The 17,889-nt window shown below is 48.5% G+C and overlaps 1 protein-coding gene across 1 annotated transcript in view; it reads right to left on the bottom strand.

Moving 5' to 3' along the window:
* The window catches only part of LOC116941727 (phospholipid-transporting ATPase ABCA1), a 63,005-nt gene that overhangs the window by 25,451 nt on the left and 19,665 nt on the right, over positions 1-17,889 (bottom strand). The window contains exons 17-31 of the mRNA XM_076067189.1: positions 15,490-15,711; positions 14,659-14,863; positions 13,955-14,059; positions 12,654-13,076; positions 11,931-12,108; positions 10,208-10,339; positions 9,559-9,698; positions 8,506-8,643; positions 7,730-7,998; positions 7,183-7,261; positions 3,590-3,795; positions 3,026-3,074; positions 1,705-1,800; positions 1,011-1,052; positions 378-505 (exon numbers count right to left, since the gene is read on the bottom strand). Of these exons, the coding sequence (XP_075923304.1) occupies positions 378-505; positions 1,011-1,052; positions 1,705-1,800; positions 3,026-3,074; positions 3,590-3,795; positions 7,183-7,261; positions 7,730-7,998; positions 8,506-8,643; positions 9,559-9,698; positions 10,208-10,339; positions 11,931-12,108; positions 12,654-13,076; positions 13,955-14,059; positions 14,659-14,863; positions 15,490-15,711 (2,412 nt within the window). The remainder of the gene's footprint in view (positions 1-377; positions 506-1,010; positions 1,053-1,704; positions 1,801-3,025; positions 3,075-3,589; positions 3,796-7,182; positions 7,262-7,729; positions 7,999-8,505; positions 8,644-9,558; positions 9,699-10,207; positions 10,340-11,930; positions 12,109-12,653; positions 13,077-13,954; positions 14,060-14,658; positions 14,864-15,489; positions 15,712-17,889) is intronic.

The following is a 17,889-nucleotide window of genomic DNA, read 5'->3' as shown; positions in this document are numbered from 1 at the left end:
CATCAGCAGCATCATCATTAGAAGAAGCAGCAGTATCATCTTTGTTAAAGGCAGCAGCGGTTATAGCACAATCGACAATATCATTATCATCATCATCACCACCAACAACACGTAATCCAGATGTTTTTAAGGTAATTATATGATTATTACTAACATAATTGGCAGCTGTAGCAACAGCAGCAAAGTCAGTGATATCATTATGAGTATCATCATCTTCATCACCCTATCATCAACTGTACCACCATCATCAGAAGAATCAACATCAATATCACCATCATCACCACCACCACCACCACCAAAAATCGCAATGTCATCACCAGCACCATCATGACCATCTTTACCACGAACAGAACCACCACCACAATCGCCACAGTCACCTGTGAGAGGAATCCCTTGCGACTCCGTCTCGTGTGATGGAACCTCTTGATGATGAGCGCTCGGAACTGTTGCCATGCCAGTGGTCCTCCAGTAATCATGTGATCACTGCCGCCTCCTCCCAGGTTCACTGTTTACATCGGGGTCAAGTGTCAAAAGTCAAAGGGTGTGGGTTATAGAAGTCAAAAAGGGATAAGGTACAACAATACAATCACAAGAGTTTTGACCGTGATCCTGGGAGACTGGGTTTGAGGAACCGATCCTGAAACCCGGTCTCCCTGAGTCTCCATCAAGTATCTCCTCCTGAAACCCAGTCTCAATGAGTCTCAACCAAGAATGCGATACTGAAACCAAGTCTCCCTCAGTCTCAGACTCCAATCCTGAAACCTGGCCTCACTGAGTCTCAATCAAGACTCCGATCATGACACCCGGTCTCCCTGAGTCTCGAGACTCCAATCCTGAAACCCGGTCTCCTTGAGTCTCAGACTCTAATCCTGAATACTGGTCTCCCTGAGTCTCAGTATCCAATCATGAAACCAGGTCTCAATGAGTCTCAATCGAGACTCCTATACTGAAATCTGACCAAAGTCTCGAGTGTCTGTAGAGTTCATGGCCGTTGAGACGAAAAGTCTCACGTTTTTTTTGCCGTTTTGCTTTCTTCTCCTCCAGTCTCCTCTCTTGACGTGAGCCACAAATGACACAAGTGCGAAAACAATCAGTGCAAGAGGCAAATCTTCAACATCAATAGCAGCTGTAGCAATGGTCAAGACAGCAAGGTCGGTTACTGTAGCATTAGTTGTAGCAGCAGGAAGGTCAATTATATTATTTAGAAGCATCATCAACAGCATTCGCTGCAGCAGAAGGATCATCATCATCAATGTTGTAGAGATATAATAATTCTTACCATCATCAGTAGTAACATGTAGCATCATCTTCAGTAGCATCATTGTTATCGTAATCAGTGTTAGCATCATCAGCAGAGCATTGGCAGCATTAACATCATCATCATTACTGCCATCATTATCAAAAGCAGTGGCGAGTTCGACGCTTGTTGCAGAGGTTCACGGTTTGAATTCAGCGGCAGTTAAGATTATTACTGTGGCAATAACCATAAAAATGTGCGCCGTCTGATTCACAGTGGACCTTTGAGATCCTGTGATGTCATTGCTAAAAGTGGGTCAACTGTGTGCCGGCGTCATGGTCTAATTGTTGGCAAATTAAAAAAATGACCGGCAAATTACCCGATTGGGGATTATACATAGCAATCATCGCCCGCTTCTGTGAAAACTTGGCAGGACCATCGTCGCCGTCATCGTCATCATCACTCACCCAGCTCAATGTCCATGTCCTCCTTCGTCTTGGACGGCGACAGGATGTTCTTCTCCTTCCACCACCTCCATTTGCCCTTCGTGGAGACACCTTCATCTGGAACGAGGACATGCTCATCCCGAACGGTGTTTTCTCTGACCTGGATTGTTTTACGTCGATCTGACTCTCTCTCTCTCCGCTCCTGTCAATCGATTAATCAATCTCGTTTGACTCACTTGGTGCAACTATCGATCTGCTCTGTGCTCAAGAATCTTTCATCGATGGAATGTTCTGTTTGCCTGTTATTCGCTAAAAACAGATATCCTCCTTCACCAGCAACCCCTCACGGTTCCATTAATTATCACAACTCGGGAGTCTTGACAATTTATTTATTTCTTGTCCCATCTCACTTGTCCTGTCACATTTGTATGATGTTTTACTTACACCGTTCATCTCGTTGCTGCTGTGTTTGCCTGCAGTGCCTGCCTCGTCTACATTGTCTATCTCGTTTGTATTGTATCTTCTATATTGTCTCATTTTCACAGGCTTGCCTATTTAAAATGTCTTGCTTTCTCTTGTCTGTACTGTCCGTCTCATCTCTACTGTCTTGTTATGTCTCTCTCATCTCTACTGTCTTGTTGTCTCCCATCTGTACTTTATGATGTCCGTCTGATTGGTATTGTCTTGCTATGCTTGTCTCACCTGTATTGTGAGTCTCATATGTATACTGTACTGTTTGTTCTGCCTGGTTTGTTTCAGTAGCAGCAAAGGTAGGAGGCTGTCCCAGCAAAAGTACACATCGCTCACGTTCAGGGCGTGCATCAATGTATGGATTCATAAAGTAACATTTATGTGAACACTCACAATACACACACTGATTTGTGCGTGTGATAATCGATTACTCTTGATTTATGCGAACGGAATGCAAATGATATGCTGATGATACATTTGGGCTTCGTGAATTGAATACAAATTAATAAATGAGAGAAAGGAAATGATAGAAATTAGATAGTAATAGCGAAACGAAAAATAATTGATTTATAATTTAAATCATGACCCCCGAATCGTGGAAATTCATCTAATCACCGGGGTGGTGTCGGTGGGGGGCTGAATCCTAACATATCTAGTCATGTTTTCGGAGATGGAGCAATGAAATCCACTCACGTGCAAGTGCTAGGTGGTGGATTGTCACAGAGATGGCCATGGCTTGGTGAGGCCTTAATTCAGCAGTGGATTGATCATGGCTGATAACGATGATGAAGGTTAATGGCTCGTGCTGTATTTATATTTTAACCATGTGGGGGGGGGGGGGGGGGGGAGGCGGGGGGGAGGGACGACTCACCTTTGTGTTCGGTCTCCAGGCTCGGATCCTCTGCCACTTTTAGAAAAATCTGCGACAAGGACATAAACGACAGCAAAGATGATGAGAGACGGGGCAAGGTAGGGCCCACTGAGTTACTAAGCTCTTTATTCAGAAGAGCCCTGGCGATAATTGAAAGCTTGACAAAGTGACTCATCATCTGGAATTTGATAGCACCCGAATACTGAAAACGCGTGTCACTAAATGTGGCGGAAAAAAACGGAGGACCCGGAGAAAAATCCACGCGACCACGGGGAGAGAGACATACAAACTCCAAATATTCAGGCATCAGGGTCGGGATCGAACCCACAACCTCCTGTATACCAGGCGAGGCAGTTAACATCTCACCACCACAGCATTCATGTCCAGACCACTCGCTCCACGCACGTCACTCACCGCTTCCCCAGCACAGGGTGTACGTGTTTGTGGCCGCTTGCTCATGGGCCAAACACAAACGTTAAACAAATCGCTGCCGAGATGCACTATTGAAGAACACTTCATCATTATCATCCTCATCATCCTCCTCATCGTGGCTTTGTGGCTCACCTCCTCCATGGTGGTGTCTGAGACCCCATAGCTGGAGATGCCCAGGCCCTCGAGCTTCGAGTCGAGGTGGCTGAAGAGGAGCGCGAAAGAGCCGTCGCGGGCTCCGGTGTACGGCAGCATGAACGTCACCTCCTGGCCCACGTTCTCCACCACGCGGGCACCGGGCACCAGCCTCTCCACGAGGTTCTGCAGAATCAGGACCTCGCCTGGGAGGGGGGGGGGGGGGGGGGCGCCACAGTGGTGAGAGGTTCGCTAGTGTCCCTGTGCTTCCAGCAGAACGCCTCCGTTGCCGATGGCAACCTGCCGGCATACTCATCCTCCTGCTGCTACTCTACGGGTAGCTCTTCTCTCGTGTGTGCCCCTGGAGGGGGGACACACGTGTGTGCTCCTCAAGGGGCGCCGTGGTGGCGAGATGTTAACTCTCTCGCCTGAAATACAGGAGGTGGTGGGTTTGATCCCGACCCTGATGCCTGCTGTATATTTGAAGTTGCGTGTTCTCCTCGTGGTCGCGTGAGTTTTTCTCCAGGTCCTCCGGTTTTTCCTTCCACATTTAGTAATGTGCATTCAGAATATTTAGCTGCTATACATTTCCACATAAGCCACTTCATTCGGTTACCATTCCTGGCCAGATGTTGTATATATAGGTTTTTTTCCAAAAATTAATATTAACAATAATTCTGCCATTTGTTTAATAATAATAATCGATAAAATAAATAAAAAAGCACCCTAAACCCGCTACCTCCCACAAGCACCAAGCATCTGGAGGTCGTAAAAGGCCATTAAATAATAAACTCCGGGGCAAAGGGAGGTTAACAACGACGATCTGCAAAATCTCCAGATTGCCAAAGGACCTGCTTGGCGCTTTGGACAGTTCACAAACAAATATCCACAATCACAGGCACGGACACAGAGCACAGGGCAAACGGACATTATAACTGATATCTTTTTTTTTGTACGGAAAAAGTTGAAGCTTGGCTATAAGAATAAGTCGACATTATAGACTGCAGTATTCCTTATATTATTTCTTATTGTATCTTTCTATCTACGTGACTTTACCAAGAGAACCAAAGTGCATGAGTTCCTGCAATCACGAAAACTTAAGTCCAAACTAAGCTATATCTCTGACCTCGAGAATAAAAAGCACCGATCCCTGGATGCAGACAGGGAGCAAAAAGTAATAAAACCCTTGAAATACCGGAGGTAACATCTAATGACATTACAAATCTTGGTTAAACATAAACCAAATAATAATCACAAGAGATTAGACCTAGGGTAACTCAAAATAGATACAAGAAAATAGGACAAACACACAAGACCAGATGAAATCAGAGCCTCCCCGGCCACCTTTGTCTTCCAACAATTTGACACAAACACATGGTAGCCATAAAATACGTATGAAGGGAGAGTGCCTCCCCTCCCTAATAGGAAAGACCACGAAGAGAGGGGTTGGGAATGCAAACAAACAAAATGTGATGGTAAAACGGTCAGTCAAAGGTCAAAAAGGGGGGGGGGGGCAGCCAGGCCGCTGCTGCCACGGGAGGAGGACGGTGACAGAGGGCATCTGTTGTTGTTTTCTCTCTCGCAAGAGACGCGGAGAGAGGAGAGAGAATTTCACATTTAAGCTCGGCAAGGGACAGCTCGACACAGCAGCTCGGCAAGGGACAGCTCGACACAGCAGCTCGGCAAGGGGCAGTTCGACACAGCAGCTCGGCAAGGGACAGCTCGACACAGCAGCTCGGCAAGGGGCAGTTCGACACAGCAGCTCGGAAGAGGACAGCAAGCCAGCTCCGGGGCATGGCCTCGAGATCAACAATGCGTGTGGTGGATCGCAGAGAAGAGGGGCGAGGTGACGCTCTGTGCTGAGTTTGGCATGGACCGAAAGTTATCCTCAGCGTCAAGCGATTAACCTCGAGAAAGGGCGGAGAGGGCCAAGCGTCGACCAAACCAGCATTGCAGAGAACCAGCTGCACGCGCAATCGGCACCGCCAGAGAGAGACGGAGCAAGAGAGAGCGCGCAGCAGCGCCACCAGCGCCACCAAGCGAAGCGTGCCAGCTGCCAGCGGACAAGCGCTGTGCCGACTCGGCTCATCCAGCAGAGGAAAGAGCCTGACCAGCCGCCCGTGAGCAAGAGTGTCGGCGCCAGCGAGAGCGCCGTGGGTTCGACCCACACGCACACCGACCAGCACCGGCTGGGAACCGAGACAAGAGTGAGGAACTGCAGCCAGCGGACGAGCTGCGGGCGCTATCTGACGACGGATCATCGCGCACCGACGGCGAGCGTCGTGCCGACTCTTCCAGCCAGCTGTGGACAGAAACTGTGGCCGCCCGTGTGAAAGAACGAGTGCCACGCTGTCCGTATGATACACACACCCTCACACCATCACCGCTCCGCAGGGAACAAACACATTTTTCATACAAGGGATGCCCAACCTCGGCGTATGCTTAACGCAAGAAGACCAACAACACTCACACATTAACACGTACAAGAAGACTCATGATAAGTGCGTCAACTATTAGCTGATAATGAAGAACCTTGCGGCCCATTGAGTTACGTGGATACGGTCATTTAGAAGTATTTTAGTCGTTCGTTTTTTCTCTTTTTAATTGCATAATCTTACCAATGAATTAATTGTTTCTTTATTGCCGTCGTATGAATATCGTTGCATGAATTTTTTAGGACTTTTCCTCTCACCATGTATGCTGTAATACTCTGAGGAATAATCGATTGTTCTGTTACCCAGTTAACAAACGTGATCATTGAGGGTTAAATGTATGGATCAATGAGGGGAACATCTCCAGGAGTACTGTGTTGACAATTCCAAGCATAAGAGTTTGCATATTAGAGTGTTAAGGTTTTGTTTAGAAATTAAAAATGCTTAACACAGAAGTGTCTGAATGGTGCCTTCCTAAGTTCATGCATAATAATCTTAATCATAAGAACTGTATCCTGCGGTGAGATTTCAATTTGGAGACAAAAAAACACTAAGACATAATCAGTAAATGTTAAAGCGAGAATAATTGTATTATACCGATTGATAATACGAACCTAGACAACGAGGCAGGGCTTAATTATCATAATGGTACATCAGCATAATCACACACATTCACATAAAGTAATAGGATTATCTCTCTAATTAGCATAATTACATCAATTAACATAATTTTTGATACTTACGCATTTTTTCTATTTCATTTAATTTTTATTATTTTCATTAAATTTTCAATACCCAATATATACAACACAGGCCGCTTCTGAAAAATAACTAAATAGCTCAGTGGGCCTTACCTGGTAAAATGAAAATTGTTTTAGTTTCAATGGAGACTCCAATCTTGAAACCTGGTCATAACCATGACTCCAATGTTGAAATCCAGTTTCAATTGATACTCTGAATGTGAAACCTGATCTTAATGAACAATCGAATCCACAAACCTGGTCTCAATCTAGACTGTGATCCTGAAATCCAATGTTAATTGTGACTCGGATCCTAAAACAGTTTCAATCAAGAATTAAATCCCAAAACCTGGTCTGCTGGAGCTGAGCATCAGTAGAAACTCTCATTCTGAAATCCCGCTTGATTTGCAGATCCTCTTACCAGGAAGTTTATCTTCCAAACTTTTTTCACTGCTAAATCCTTCATCGGAACTGCTGCTGTGGCTTGAACTCCCATCAGTCTGCAAGCAGAAAACAGCAAAAATAGCGAGTTGTGTGTATGTCAGTTGGACTTCTTTTGCACCGTATGTAGCAACCGTGCTCATCGGAGGTGAGGGGATGAGTGACTGTCTATGTGGAAGAGTGCGTGAGAAAGGACATGAGCCTGTGTGTGAGCAAGTAAATAAGCTGGTGAGTCAGCAAGTGAGGGAGCAAGTGAGCGAGCAGTGAATGCTTCAGAAATAGGTGGGTGAATGAGTGTGTGACCTCGTAAATAAGTTAGTGAGCGAGAGATAACATGCGTGAGTGAGCAAATTTAATAACGAGGCAGTGAGTGAGTTAAAGGTTGAGTTGGCAAACGATTGAGTAAATGAGCAAGTGAAAAAGTAAACAAGTGAATGAGTGATCAGCCGAGAAAGCAAATGAGTGAAGGAAAGACAGAACGAGTGACTGAGGATGCAAGCGCATGATTCAACAAGTGCAAGTTTCACCTCGTCTTCGTTAGTATCCAAGTTTCCACCGCCACCACCTCCGACGCTTTTCCCCGGCATTTCTGCCGGTTGCTGCTGGCCCTTTCCACTCGGGCCCACCACGTCGGCGCTGCTGCGCACCACGGTGAGGTAGTAGCCCGTGCCGTAGCAGGACTTCAGGTAGAGGGGGGAGCCGCAGCACCGGAGCCGCCCGCGCGCTATCACCGCGATGCGGTCGCCCAGCGTCTCCGCCTCGTCCATGTGGTGAGTCGACAGGATGATGGTGCGGCCTGGGAGCACGACGGTGAGTGGCGGTGAGCGTTGATGTGTGCGCATGTGGTGTGTGTGGGGAGTGTAAGTGCAGTGGTTCGTGCTTATCATGCTGCGCTATGAACCCAGCGACCCGGGTTCGATTCCGGCTGATGGCCAACACCGGTGACGATTACCTGAACCGGTGTTGGGCCTCCGCTCGGTCGACTCAACCTCAAATGAGTACCAGGTGCTGTGTTTAAACATCTCCACTGGGGAAACAAAGCTGACTGGGTGTGGTGCTGGCCACCTATCCCCACGTGCCGTGCCAGCCTTCATAGGTGCTCACTTAGAGCACTTGTGTCAACAGTCTGTCAAAGGCTATATGGGGGAACTTTATCTTGTATATACAGTAAGAACTCATTTACGTGTGCGCGTGCGTTCATGTATAACCACTGTCCTCACGAAATACTTTTTCCTGCCAAGGGAATGTAGGATTTCCACCGCAGGCACCCAGCCTGTCCCCTGAGCAGGGGTTGAACCCGTACCATGTTTGTACTTGAGTAGGAGCTCCCAGATGCCACGGCGAGCGAAGGGATCGACTCCGGCGGTCGGCTCGTCCAGAATCACGAGCCGAGAGCCAGCCACAAACGCCATCGCCACCGACAACTTCCGCTGCATCCCACCTGGTAGACAAAGATAAAGACAAAGATCCCCCGTGTAGATTTACCCGACTGTTGGAGCAAGTGCTGCTAGCGGGCGGGTGACCAGCACCACGCCTGGTCGCCTTTGTCTCCCCAGTGGCGATGTTTGCACACCACATCGGGTACTCATTTGAGGCTGAGTTGGCCTTGGGGAGGCCCAGGACCGATTCGGATTATTCTCACTGGCATTGGCCGTGAGCGGCACTCAAACACACTGACCATGGCACTACCGATAATAAAGGTTTTTGCGTAAAATTGCGTAAATCTAAATGTGCATTTAAGCATTTAAGCTATGTAACTCAAAAAACCTTTATTATGAACAATACCAGTCGCGAAAGGCTACGTTGCACTACCACTCCCCACCTGGGAGAGGGCACAGTTACACTGACCCCTCACCTCTCCACTCACTCTCACCTGTCACACTGTGAGACATTTTCCACACGCATCCGCGTACAGTACTGTACACTAAAGGGAAGAATATCGTGTGGTTAAACCTCACTGACTCACTGGAGGCTGGGAATAGCACGTGACCTGGGACCCACGATGCGCTGCTTTGGGAAACAAGATAGCGCGTGCGTTCTTCTGCGGCAGCAGCAGCAGCATCATCATCGCGAGCAGTACAGTTACGACGCGTACAGGAATGTCGCCGTCAAACACTTCCAATCGATCCACAGGGGCGCGATTGGTGAACTGTACCTCGGTAAATTTGGCGAGAAAACCGAAAAACCGCGATGTTAGCTGAACTCGCGAGAGGGAAGGGTTCGCTGCATTACAGATTACGATGATGCATCTACTACGACGGAACTGAAAATTACTTTCCTCCTCATCATCTTGCTGCCAACTGCTATGACTGCTGCTGCTGCTGCTTTGGCCGTCGCGTGTTATGTGCCACCTCACCGGACAGGTTCTCCGCATGCTCGGCTCTCTTCATCAGCAGCCCTGTGTCCTCCAGCATGCGCTCCACCTCCTCTTTCGCGTCTTCTGATGAGCAGCCCTTGAGCCGCGCGTAAAACCAGATGTGCTCCTCCACGGTCAACCTCGTGGGGACAAGGCATCATCGCCCGTTAACAATGCCCATGGAGGAGAGACCGAGTCTGTGATTGACGCGAGAGAGAAGACTGGTCTCCGGCCATAGGAATGTGGAATTTTCAGTGTTGGATCGATGGAGGTGAGCACTTCCTTAAACTAAATGCAGTATGGAGACACTTTGAACGAGTGAGCGAGTGACAGAATGAGTGGGTGAGTAAGTGTGGGTGAACAAACGAGTTCATGGGTGAGTGAATAGGTGAATGATTGAATAAGTTAAATGAGTGAATCAGTGATTGTATTAGTTAGTGAGTGAGTGCGTGCGTGCGTGACTGATGCAATTAGTACATGAGGAAGTGAATCAGTGAGTCGGCGTATATGTGAATGAGCGATTGAGTGAGTGAGCCAGGGTGTCCACTCGTTCGCGAAGAAACAGGGTGGATGGGCGAGTGAGTTGGTGAGCGAGTGAGTGAACGAGCAATCAAACTGGTGAGTGCAGAACGTTCCTGTGTGCACTCACTGGTTGAAGAGCACGTTGTGTTGGGGGCAGGTGCCAAGGCTGCTCCGAATCGACTCCATCTCTGTGCGGATGTCCTTGCCGTAGATGAGGGCCGTGCCGGACGTCGGGGGGAAGAGCCCCGTTAGGATGGACCTGAGTGGGAATTTAAGCGTCAAGCGAAGTGGAGGGCTGGGTGGCTCACGTGGTTCACAATGGGCGTGTCGGGTTCGTAAAGGTCGTGTTGGGGACACTGAGTTATGTCAGGATCTTAAACACGACCATCACAACGTACACCATCGCCGTCATCATAATCAGTCTCATCAAACATCATCATCAGCAGCAGCAACATTAGCAGCAGCATATTCACCATCGTCGTCATCGGCAGCAGAAAAGCATTTGTTGCCATCATTGTCATCAACATCGTCATTGATTATCACCACCATTATCAGCAGTAGCATTATCATCAAACATCATTGTCATCATCACCACCATTGTCGTCATTATCACCAGCAACTTCACCACCACAACCATTAGCAGCAGCACAAACAGCAATAGCATCAACACCACCATCGTCATCACTTTTATCATCACCACCCACACCGACATCAACAACAACAGCTGCCATTTGCCACTAAGTGGCAGTGTCGTCACCACGGCCGCTGTGGCAGTCCAGGTACACTTTGAGGCCACGTGAAGTGTCGTAGGCTCGCTGACAGGTGTTCACGGGACAGGTGCTATGGGTTGACTGATTGAGATGACTGGCAGATGAACCCACCAGCAGGGCTCCCTACTGTGCCACCTTGTTGCATTCGCTCGTTGTTTTAACCCAACGCAAATGTTCCTTTAAAGGGCTCCATGTTTTGCAAGCATAGAGAAGAGAGGGCATAACTGTGGCCCAGAAGACCCGGAGCTTCGTATGGAGTGATAGGCCAGGTAGCTTCCACACAGCGTTACGCAGCTGATGAAAAGGTAATGCCACTCAAATTATTCGGAGTAAGACCTCTGCTGCCAAACCTGCCAAACAGTCATAAGCAAAATGCCCAGGTACGAAAATGTCTCCACTCTCTCTACAACTGCCCCATCACTCATGGGGAGTTGAGGGGGTAGAGTGTTTGATGATATAAAGTACCTAGGCAAGTCTTTGGTGTGGCTGATGGTAAGGCCCCACCTCTTAGTTGAATGCTTCAGGTTCTGTTGTAATTTCTCCAAATCCTTCTCAGACAAGGCAGTAATTATCTTAGCCATCCCTTGACTGCACACGGGCATCGATTAGCCTCCCATTGTATCTGTACCGTAGCTACGTGTCCAAAGAAGATGATAAATAATGTAGGGGCCAGAGTATATCTCTGTCGCAGCCCAAAGTGAACAGGAAAATAGCACCAACTCCCGGCCATGCAACATTACCCACAATATCACCACCACCATCGCCACCACCCCCTCCACCAGTAGGAAACCAAAAACAAAGATCCCCCGTATAGCCTTAACAGGCTGTTGGAGCAAGTGCAGTTAGCAAGCACCTTTGAAAGCTGGCACGGTACACGAGGGGGTGGGTGGCCAGCACCATGCCCGATCGCCATTGTCTCTCCAGTCCTCATTAGAGGCTGAGTCGGTCTAGGAGAGGCCCAGGATGGATTCAGATAATCGTCACTGGTGTTGGCCATGAGCGGGAATGGAACTTGGGTCGCCGGGTTCGTAACCGCTTACACTTCCGCTCCCTGCCACCAGCACCCCATGTGTGACTCACATGGTCGTTGTCTTCCCTGCTCCGTTGTGCCCCAGGAAGGACGTGATCTGGTCTTGGTAGAAATTCAGGCTCAGCCCGTCAACAGCCGGGCGCTTCATCGTCGAGTACTTCTTCACCAGGCTCTGCACGCTCACTCCCAGTGTGAGCTCCACTGACTCCTCCTCGACAAGGACCTCCTCTGCAGACAGATGCAGAAAGGGGGAGAGGTCGGTCTCCCACTGTGTCACGCAGGGCTCTGCGACAGCATTCATTTAGTCAGCATATTTTATTGCAGGCTTAGTCTGGTCGATTACAGCCTTGGGAATTTCAGTCAATTTTTGTATGTATGTTGAACTTATTTCGCTCTGTACGTGCAGGGTAAGGATAACAAACTAAACACAAAAAGCAGTTCGAAAGAAATTCGTTTTCAATCTAGATTGAGAAGTGCATAGCTCTAGTGGTTTCCCGATATTGGAAAGAAGAGGATTTCAGACTGCAGCAGAAGCGCATATGGAATTGTGTGATGCGGTAACCATCTTGGTCTCTGGATTGTATTTAGTCATTCTCTTAATATCCAGGATCTCCTTGATGCTGACTGGGTGTCTAGGACACTGAGAGAGAAAGGGAAAGAGAGCAAGAGAGAGAGATGCACCCAGCCCCAGAGCTTGAACCTCCAAATCAGGACCTCAACAGTTCTGAATGTCTTTGACACAGCCATTATGAGCGTGCGACTCTAGACTTTACCCCTGTTCAGATGTCCGTCGGGTTGAGCGTTTGTTCGTTTTGTTGCCTTCATTGTGGACTTTTTCTCCTTGCTCCGGCTCATTCCACCGCTTCCTTGGCCCTTCCCTTGGGAACACCGGGCACTCCTTTTTCCCTTCTTGGATGCCCGCTCCTCAGCTGACCATGCCACCCGCCTGTCATGATTGACCGCTGTCCCAGAAACCTCTGCTTCACGGTTGCCCCTTTTCCCAGAATCCCTTTTCTCAGTGCCGCCTCCTCCCCCAGGATTTCCCTTGTCACCACCGCCATTTTCCCCAGAATTCCTCTCTTCTTGGCCACCCCCTTTCTGTGCCACTTTCTCACCCTGGCTGGCCTCTGGCTGCTTCGAGCCTTTTCTGTTTGTCGTGGCAATGGTTGCAGGACCCGTGGCCGAACTTCCTTTTGCTGACGATTTTGTTGCAGTTTGAGAAGATGAGGCGGAGAAAGATGAAGGCGGAGAGAAAGACAAAGGTGAAGGGAGGAGGAAGAAAACGAGAAAAGTTTACACCTCGATGGATGGCTTTAAAGAAGTTTTAGAAATATACACGGCAGATGATGAAGCTAAAGAAAGATGCAGCCCAAAAGATTTTACATTGAACCAGGGATCTTAGTTGTGTTCCAATGATCACTGACGTGACAAATCACCCGTAATACTCGTCAGATCTCGGAAGGGAAGCAAGGTCCAATGTGCTAAAAGGCTGTCGGGCTACGTGGTGGGCAGCAGAGAGCACCGTAGAAAAAGGCCACTGTTGTGCTGTACTTGTAATACCTCACTGAACGTGGGGGTCACGTTCCTGGAAAAGGCCATGTTGCGCAAAACCACGTTCGACAAATAATATACCTCATGGGAAAATAGGGTTGCATTCCTGGGTCCGAAATTATCACACCCCCCTCGCTCTTTGTTTCACTAATTGTATATTACTTACCCCACTTGGTATCACGTAAAAATAATAACAGACACACAATATATTTCAATAGAATAAACTAAAACCGCGTATGGCTGAAACATCACCCCCGTGTTCCGGAAAGGGTACCTCAATAAGTTAAATGCGTGTAGCCGAAACACACGTCCGATACAACAGCGTTAGACAAAGGTACTTGTACGCTCCCACGCCTCTGCTCTCCACCTTCACCAAACGCACACCGACCAGCGGCGGCGTAGGTTATCGAATAACCCACACAAGCTGCAACGGCGTGGTGGGGGAGGCCCCCCTCATCCAGCAGTGGATTGAACAAGGGGCTGTACGCGTACACGTGTAGAGTCCCCGCCGGGTGAGGCTCACCAGCCATGGGTTTGGAGGAGGTCGTCCCCTGTGGGGACTGAGGGCTCAGCGTGGCGACGCAGCTCGTGAACGGGAAATGCCACGGCTTGGGGACTCCGTACTGTCCTGTGGAGTAGAGAGAAAGAAATAAAGAGAGAGGGAGGGCCCGACACGGCCATTATGAACCTACCACCTCAGAGAGATCAGGAGAGGGAGGCACTTTCACTAGACAAAACATTGATGCTATCCCCAAACAGTGACAATGAAGGCATTACCCTGTTTCATGAAGCATAAAGTCTAACTCCAACATTAACGTAAACACATCTTACCACTCACACCAACCTAAGCCTAACATGAAACATAACGCTCATCGTCCTTTAACTAACCCTAATATTGAACCGAGCATTAAACCTAACATTAAACCTAACCCTAACAGTAACACCTAACACTAACTGTAGCCACTAATCCTACCACTCACAATGCTGGAAATCCATGCAGTTCAGCCCAGGACACACGACCTAGGCGTGGAGCTACTGAAGAAGAGCTGCATGCTTTTGGGTCGGATTGTCTGTGAAGCCAAGCTGAACTGTACACCACTCAAGACTCCGCCAATGTATATGCAGCAGTAATCTACTTTCTCCACTGCCTCCTAAAGGCACTACAAAAGGAGAACACCACGAGTAAACCGGCACGCCGGGCAACCTCCAGATCCGATCCCGACGCACCTGGGAACACGGCCTCGATGTACCAGGTGAGGATGCCATAAAGGACCGCGTCGCACAGCATCATCAGCAGGGATATGAGCAGGGTGTACGACTCTCCGGCCGCCGGGTTCGATGCCAGGTTGTGCCACTGGATTCCGATTCCTTGCTCCTCCAGGCGGGAGATGCTTTCACATCCAAAGCCAAAGGCTACGGTCGAAAGTAAACTCTGCAACAACAAAGAGAACACTCAGTTATAATATTAGTGATGTACGTGCGGGTCGTGGGGGTACCTGGGGGTTATTTGACAAGGCTTCAGCATGTTGGCTCGTAGCGGTTGGTGAAGGTAGGCCTCATAGATATACAGTACAACAATGGATTTTGCTGCATGGCCCTTCACTGCCCACAATTGTGGCCCTGCAGCAGCCTAAAACAGCCTGTCTTGTGCGTGGAGGTCACCCGACTAAGCACTGCGATCCAGCGCTTCGGTGGCATAAACGTTGATATTGAGAGCAGTTCGGGTGACGTGGCCATAGGTGGTCACGGGCGCTTGAAAACGAACGAATGAACATAAATCTTCCCGAGTTAACGGCCAGAGCTTAAATTCTGTCCAGGATGCGCCACCTTAAAAATATATCCGCACCAGGCAGGCATACCTCCGATTAGCACGGTTGGGTACGTACGGTGCAAAAGAAGTTCAACAAAACATACATACATACACCACATCCAGTACACCTCTCGCGATGGCTGCGGCAACTATTCCCGTCTACTCAAACTCAGTCCCCGGTGATGAGCAAACCAACCAATCAACGAACACCGGACGGACAGATGCACGCAGGGTTTCGTGGAACTTACGACTCCCATCTTGATGGGGAAGGTCAAGTAGTCCTGCCACACGAAGCACAGGATGTGCGGGAGGTAGAGCAGGAAATAGGCGAGGCCTCCGCACGCCGCTGCGAGGTTGGCTCTGGAGAAGAAGACGCTGAGCAGCAAGCACTGCGACACGGTCGCAATGGCGAACACCGTCAGGAACAGGAAGAGCACCAAAGGGTCGCTGTACTGCAGCACTTTCCCGTACTTCGGGAGTCGGAGGTTGCGTGGGATAGGGGCGAGAGGGGGTGGCAGTGTTTGGTTAGGCTTACTTCTGAATACTCCTACGTGTACGAGGTAATCACAGACTCACTTGCTGTACAGCGCGTCGTCCTGGCTGTCTGGCAGCCTGGCAGGTTGTGGAGTTTCACAGCGTGTTATAAATCTCGGTGATAGCCACCAACCCTGCCTCCTCAGCACTGGATCGCGTGCATTCACCACCATAGCCAGATGTGGAAAGAGTTTCTGCCAATGACTGGTAGAAATACAGACAAATCTCTGACAATTTATGCAGATTTAGCCATTTTGTCCACATACAAAAATACAGCAAAGGCATAATTGCGATGTTTCGCACAACATGAAATTGGCCACATTGTTTAATGCTCATTTAAAATGTGTTCTAATCATACAAATATTGCTTGCTGTTTGCGATCTGAAGGAAAAGTATTCTGTCTGACCAAATAAACTATGAGGTTCTTCGGTGAGCTCAAACACACGCTCATTTGCCACTGAGCTCGTTAGCAACGGCGTTGTTAATTTAACCGTGTTCACAAGCCTAATGAGTTGATGGTCTCATTGACTGAATGTTAATAAAAATTGGTTTGATCGCGATTCCATCAAAGCCGAATTACTAGACAACAGTAGTTTGATCTTTGTGTTCAGGTCTAATGAACTAAGACATGAGCACAGTCTGTAGCGATTATTACTGAGAGAGAAAGGGCAGCAGAGAAATTGAGTCAATAACCACACAAGTGAAATATAATTGGGAGACAAAAACCCAACAAACGTATGACAATAATTGTTAACAAATATTAGCGATGAGTTGCTATACGAACGGAGTAACCGAGAGAATTGGCTGTCTCAATAACGGCAGTTACTTTGTAACTGTTTAATAAAAAAGACATCGCTACGCGTGGACCATAAGCATGCAATGACACGTAAATTAAAATAGTTTTAACAGTCATGGTACGATGTGTTACAACTATTGACAATTCACGAAAATGGCACGCAAACGTACAAACGAAATGGGAAAGTTTCGATTTAAAGCTTTCGTGACTGCAATGATTCATCTTCTTTGGTTCTTTCGGTAGAGTCACGTAGAATGAGAATAAAATAATAAATTGATAAAGGACAAAAGAGGCAGAGAAAAATTGATTCTTGGAATGAATAGTGATGCCCATTTGTGACAATTCCTCAAAACCGCTGGCAGGTGGGGATGGGGAGGAGGGGGGTGGTGAGATCCATTACAAGCCCGATGGACCGGGGTCGCAGAGACAGGAGAAGCGCGAGAGGGCAGCGCCATTACCATGAGCAGCAGAGTTAGCAGCACGTTGCTGAGGCTCGCAGAGACAAGGCAATCGATAAAGCAGGTAAGCCAGAGGGTTCGAGCGTCCAGTCCCATCGAACGCATGGTCTCCCGGAGTCGGAGCTCCTTCTCCAGGACCACGTTTTTGACGGTCATTGAGACGGCGAAGACCCAAGAGAGGACCATGAAGAGAGCGAAGCAGCGGCTCAGGGCCAGAGAGAACCTAGCGAGGTAGGCGCCGAGACAAGCGGGTGGGAAGACAAAGTTCGACGACGGTCGGTCATCGGGCGAAGACGATTTTGGAAAGTGATGCAAACGGTGTGGAACACCGCACCTCCAACGGGCGCGGTTGGCTACGTATGGCGCGAAAGAAGTCCAACGTCCAATGTACATGCCGTAAGTCGCGGTGAACCCTTGTCTAATCCGATAGAGAACCCCATTATGGAGCGCTTGTCTCTTCCGGCACAGAAGCTCCATTCTATCTGATGCAGGAACCTTGCCTGGTGTTATTACAGAATTTTAACCAACTCTCCACTCAGCCATCTCCGCTCAATCACAAATGACCCTGCAGATCCCAACACTCCTTTGTGTTGTTCACTAAATGAATGTAACAAAATAATTGAATGACTGGTTTGTTAACTTACCCTTTGGAATGACTGAAGTGATATGATTATGTAATCATTTAACTCTGTTGTATAATTTTATTCAATAACTTATATCTTTCATTGATTAATGAATCACTCGGACCACAGGCAGCGCCACAGCTGGGGCAGGAGGGGCGGACGCCCCCCACTGTAGACTCTGGGGCCGGGGCGAAGGGCAAATTATAGATTTTCACCTTCATACCCCTGTGGGACAAG

The sequence above is a fragment of the Petromyzon marinus genome, chromosome 1 (assembly GCF_048934315.1).
Source record: "Petromyzon marinus isolate PM22_M1 ecotype Great Lakes invasive population chromosome 1, UKy_Petmar_22M1.pri1.0, whole genome shotgun sequence".
NCBI lineage: Eukaryota > Metazoa > Chordata > Hyperoartia > Petromyzontiformes > Petromyzontidae > Petromyzon > Petromyzon marinus.
This window is presented reverse-complemented; position numbering and strand designations above follow the sequence as displayed.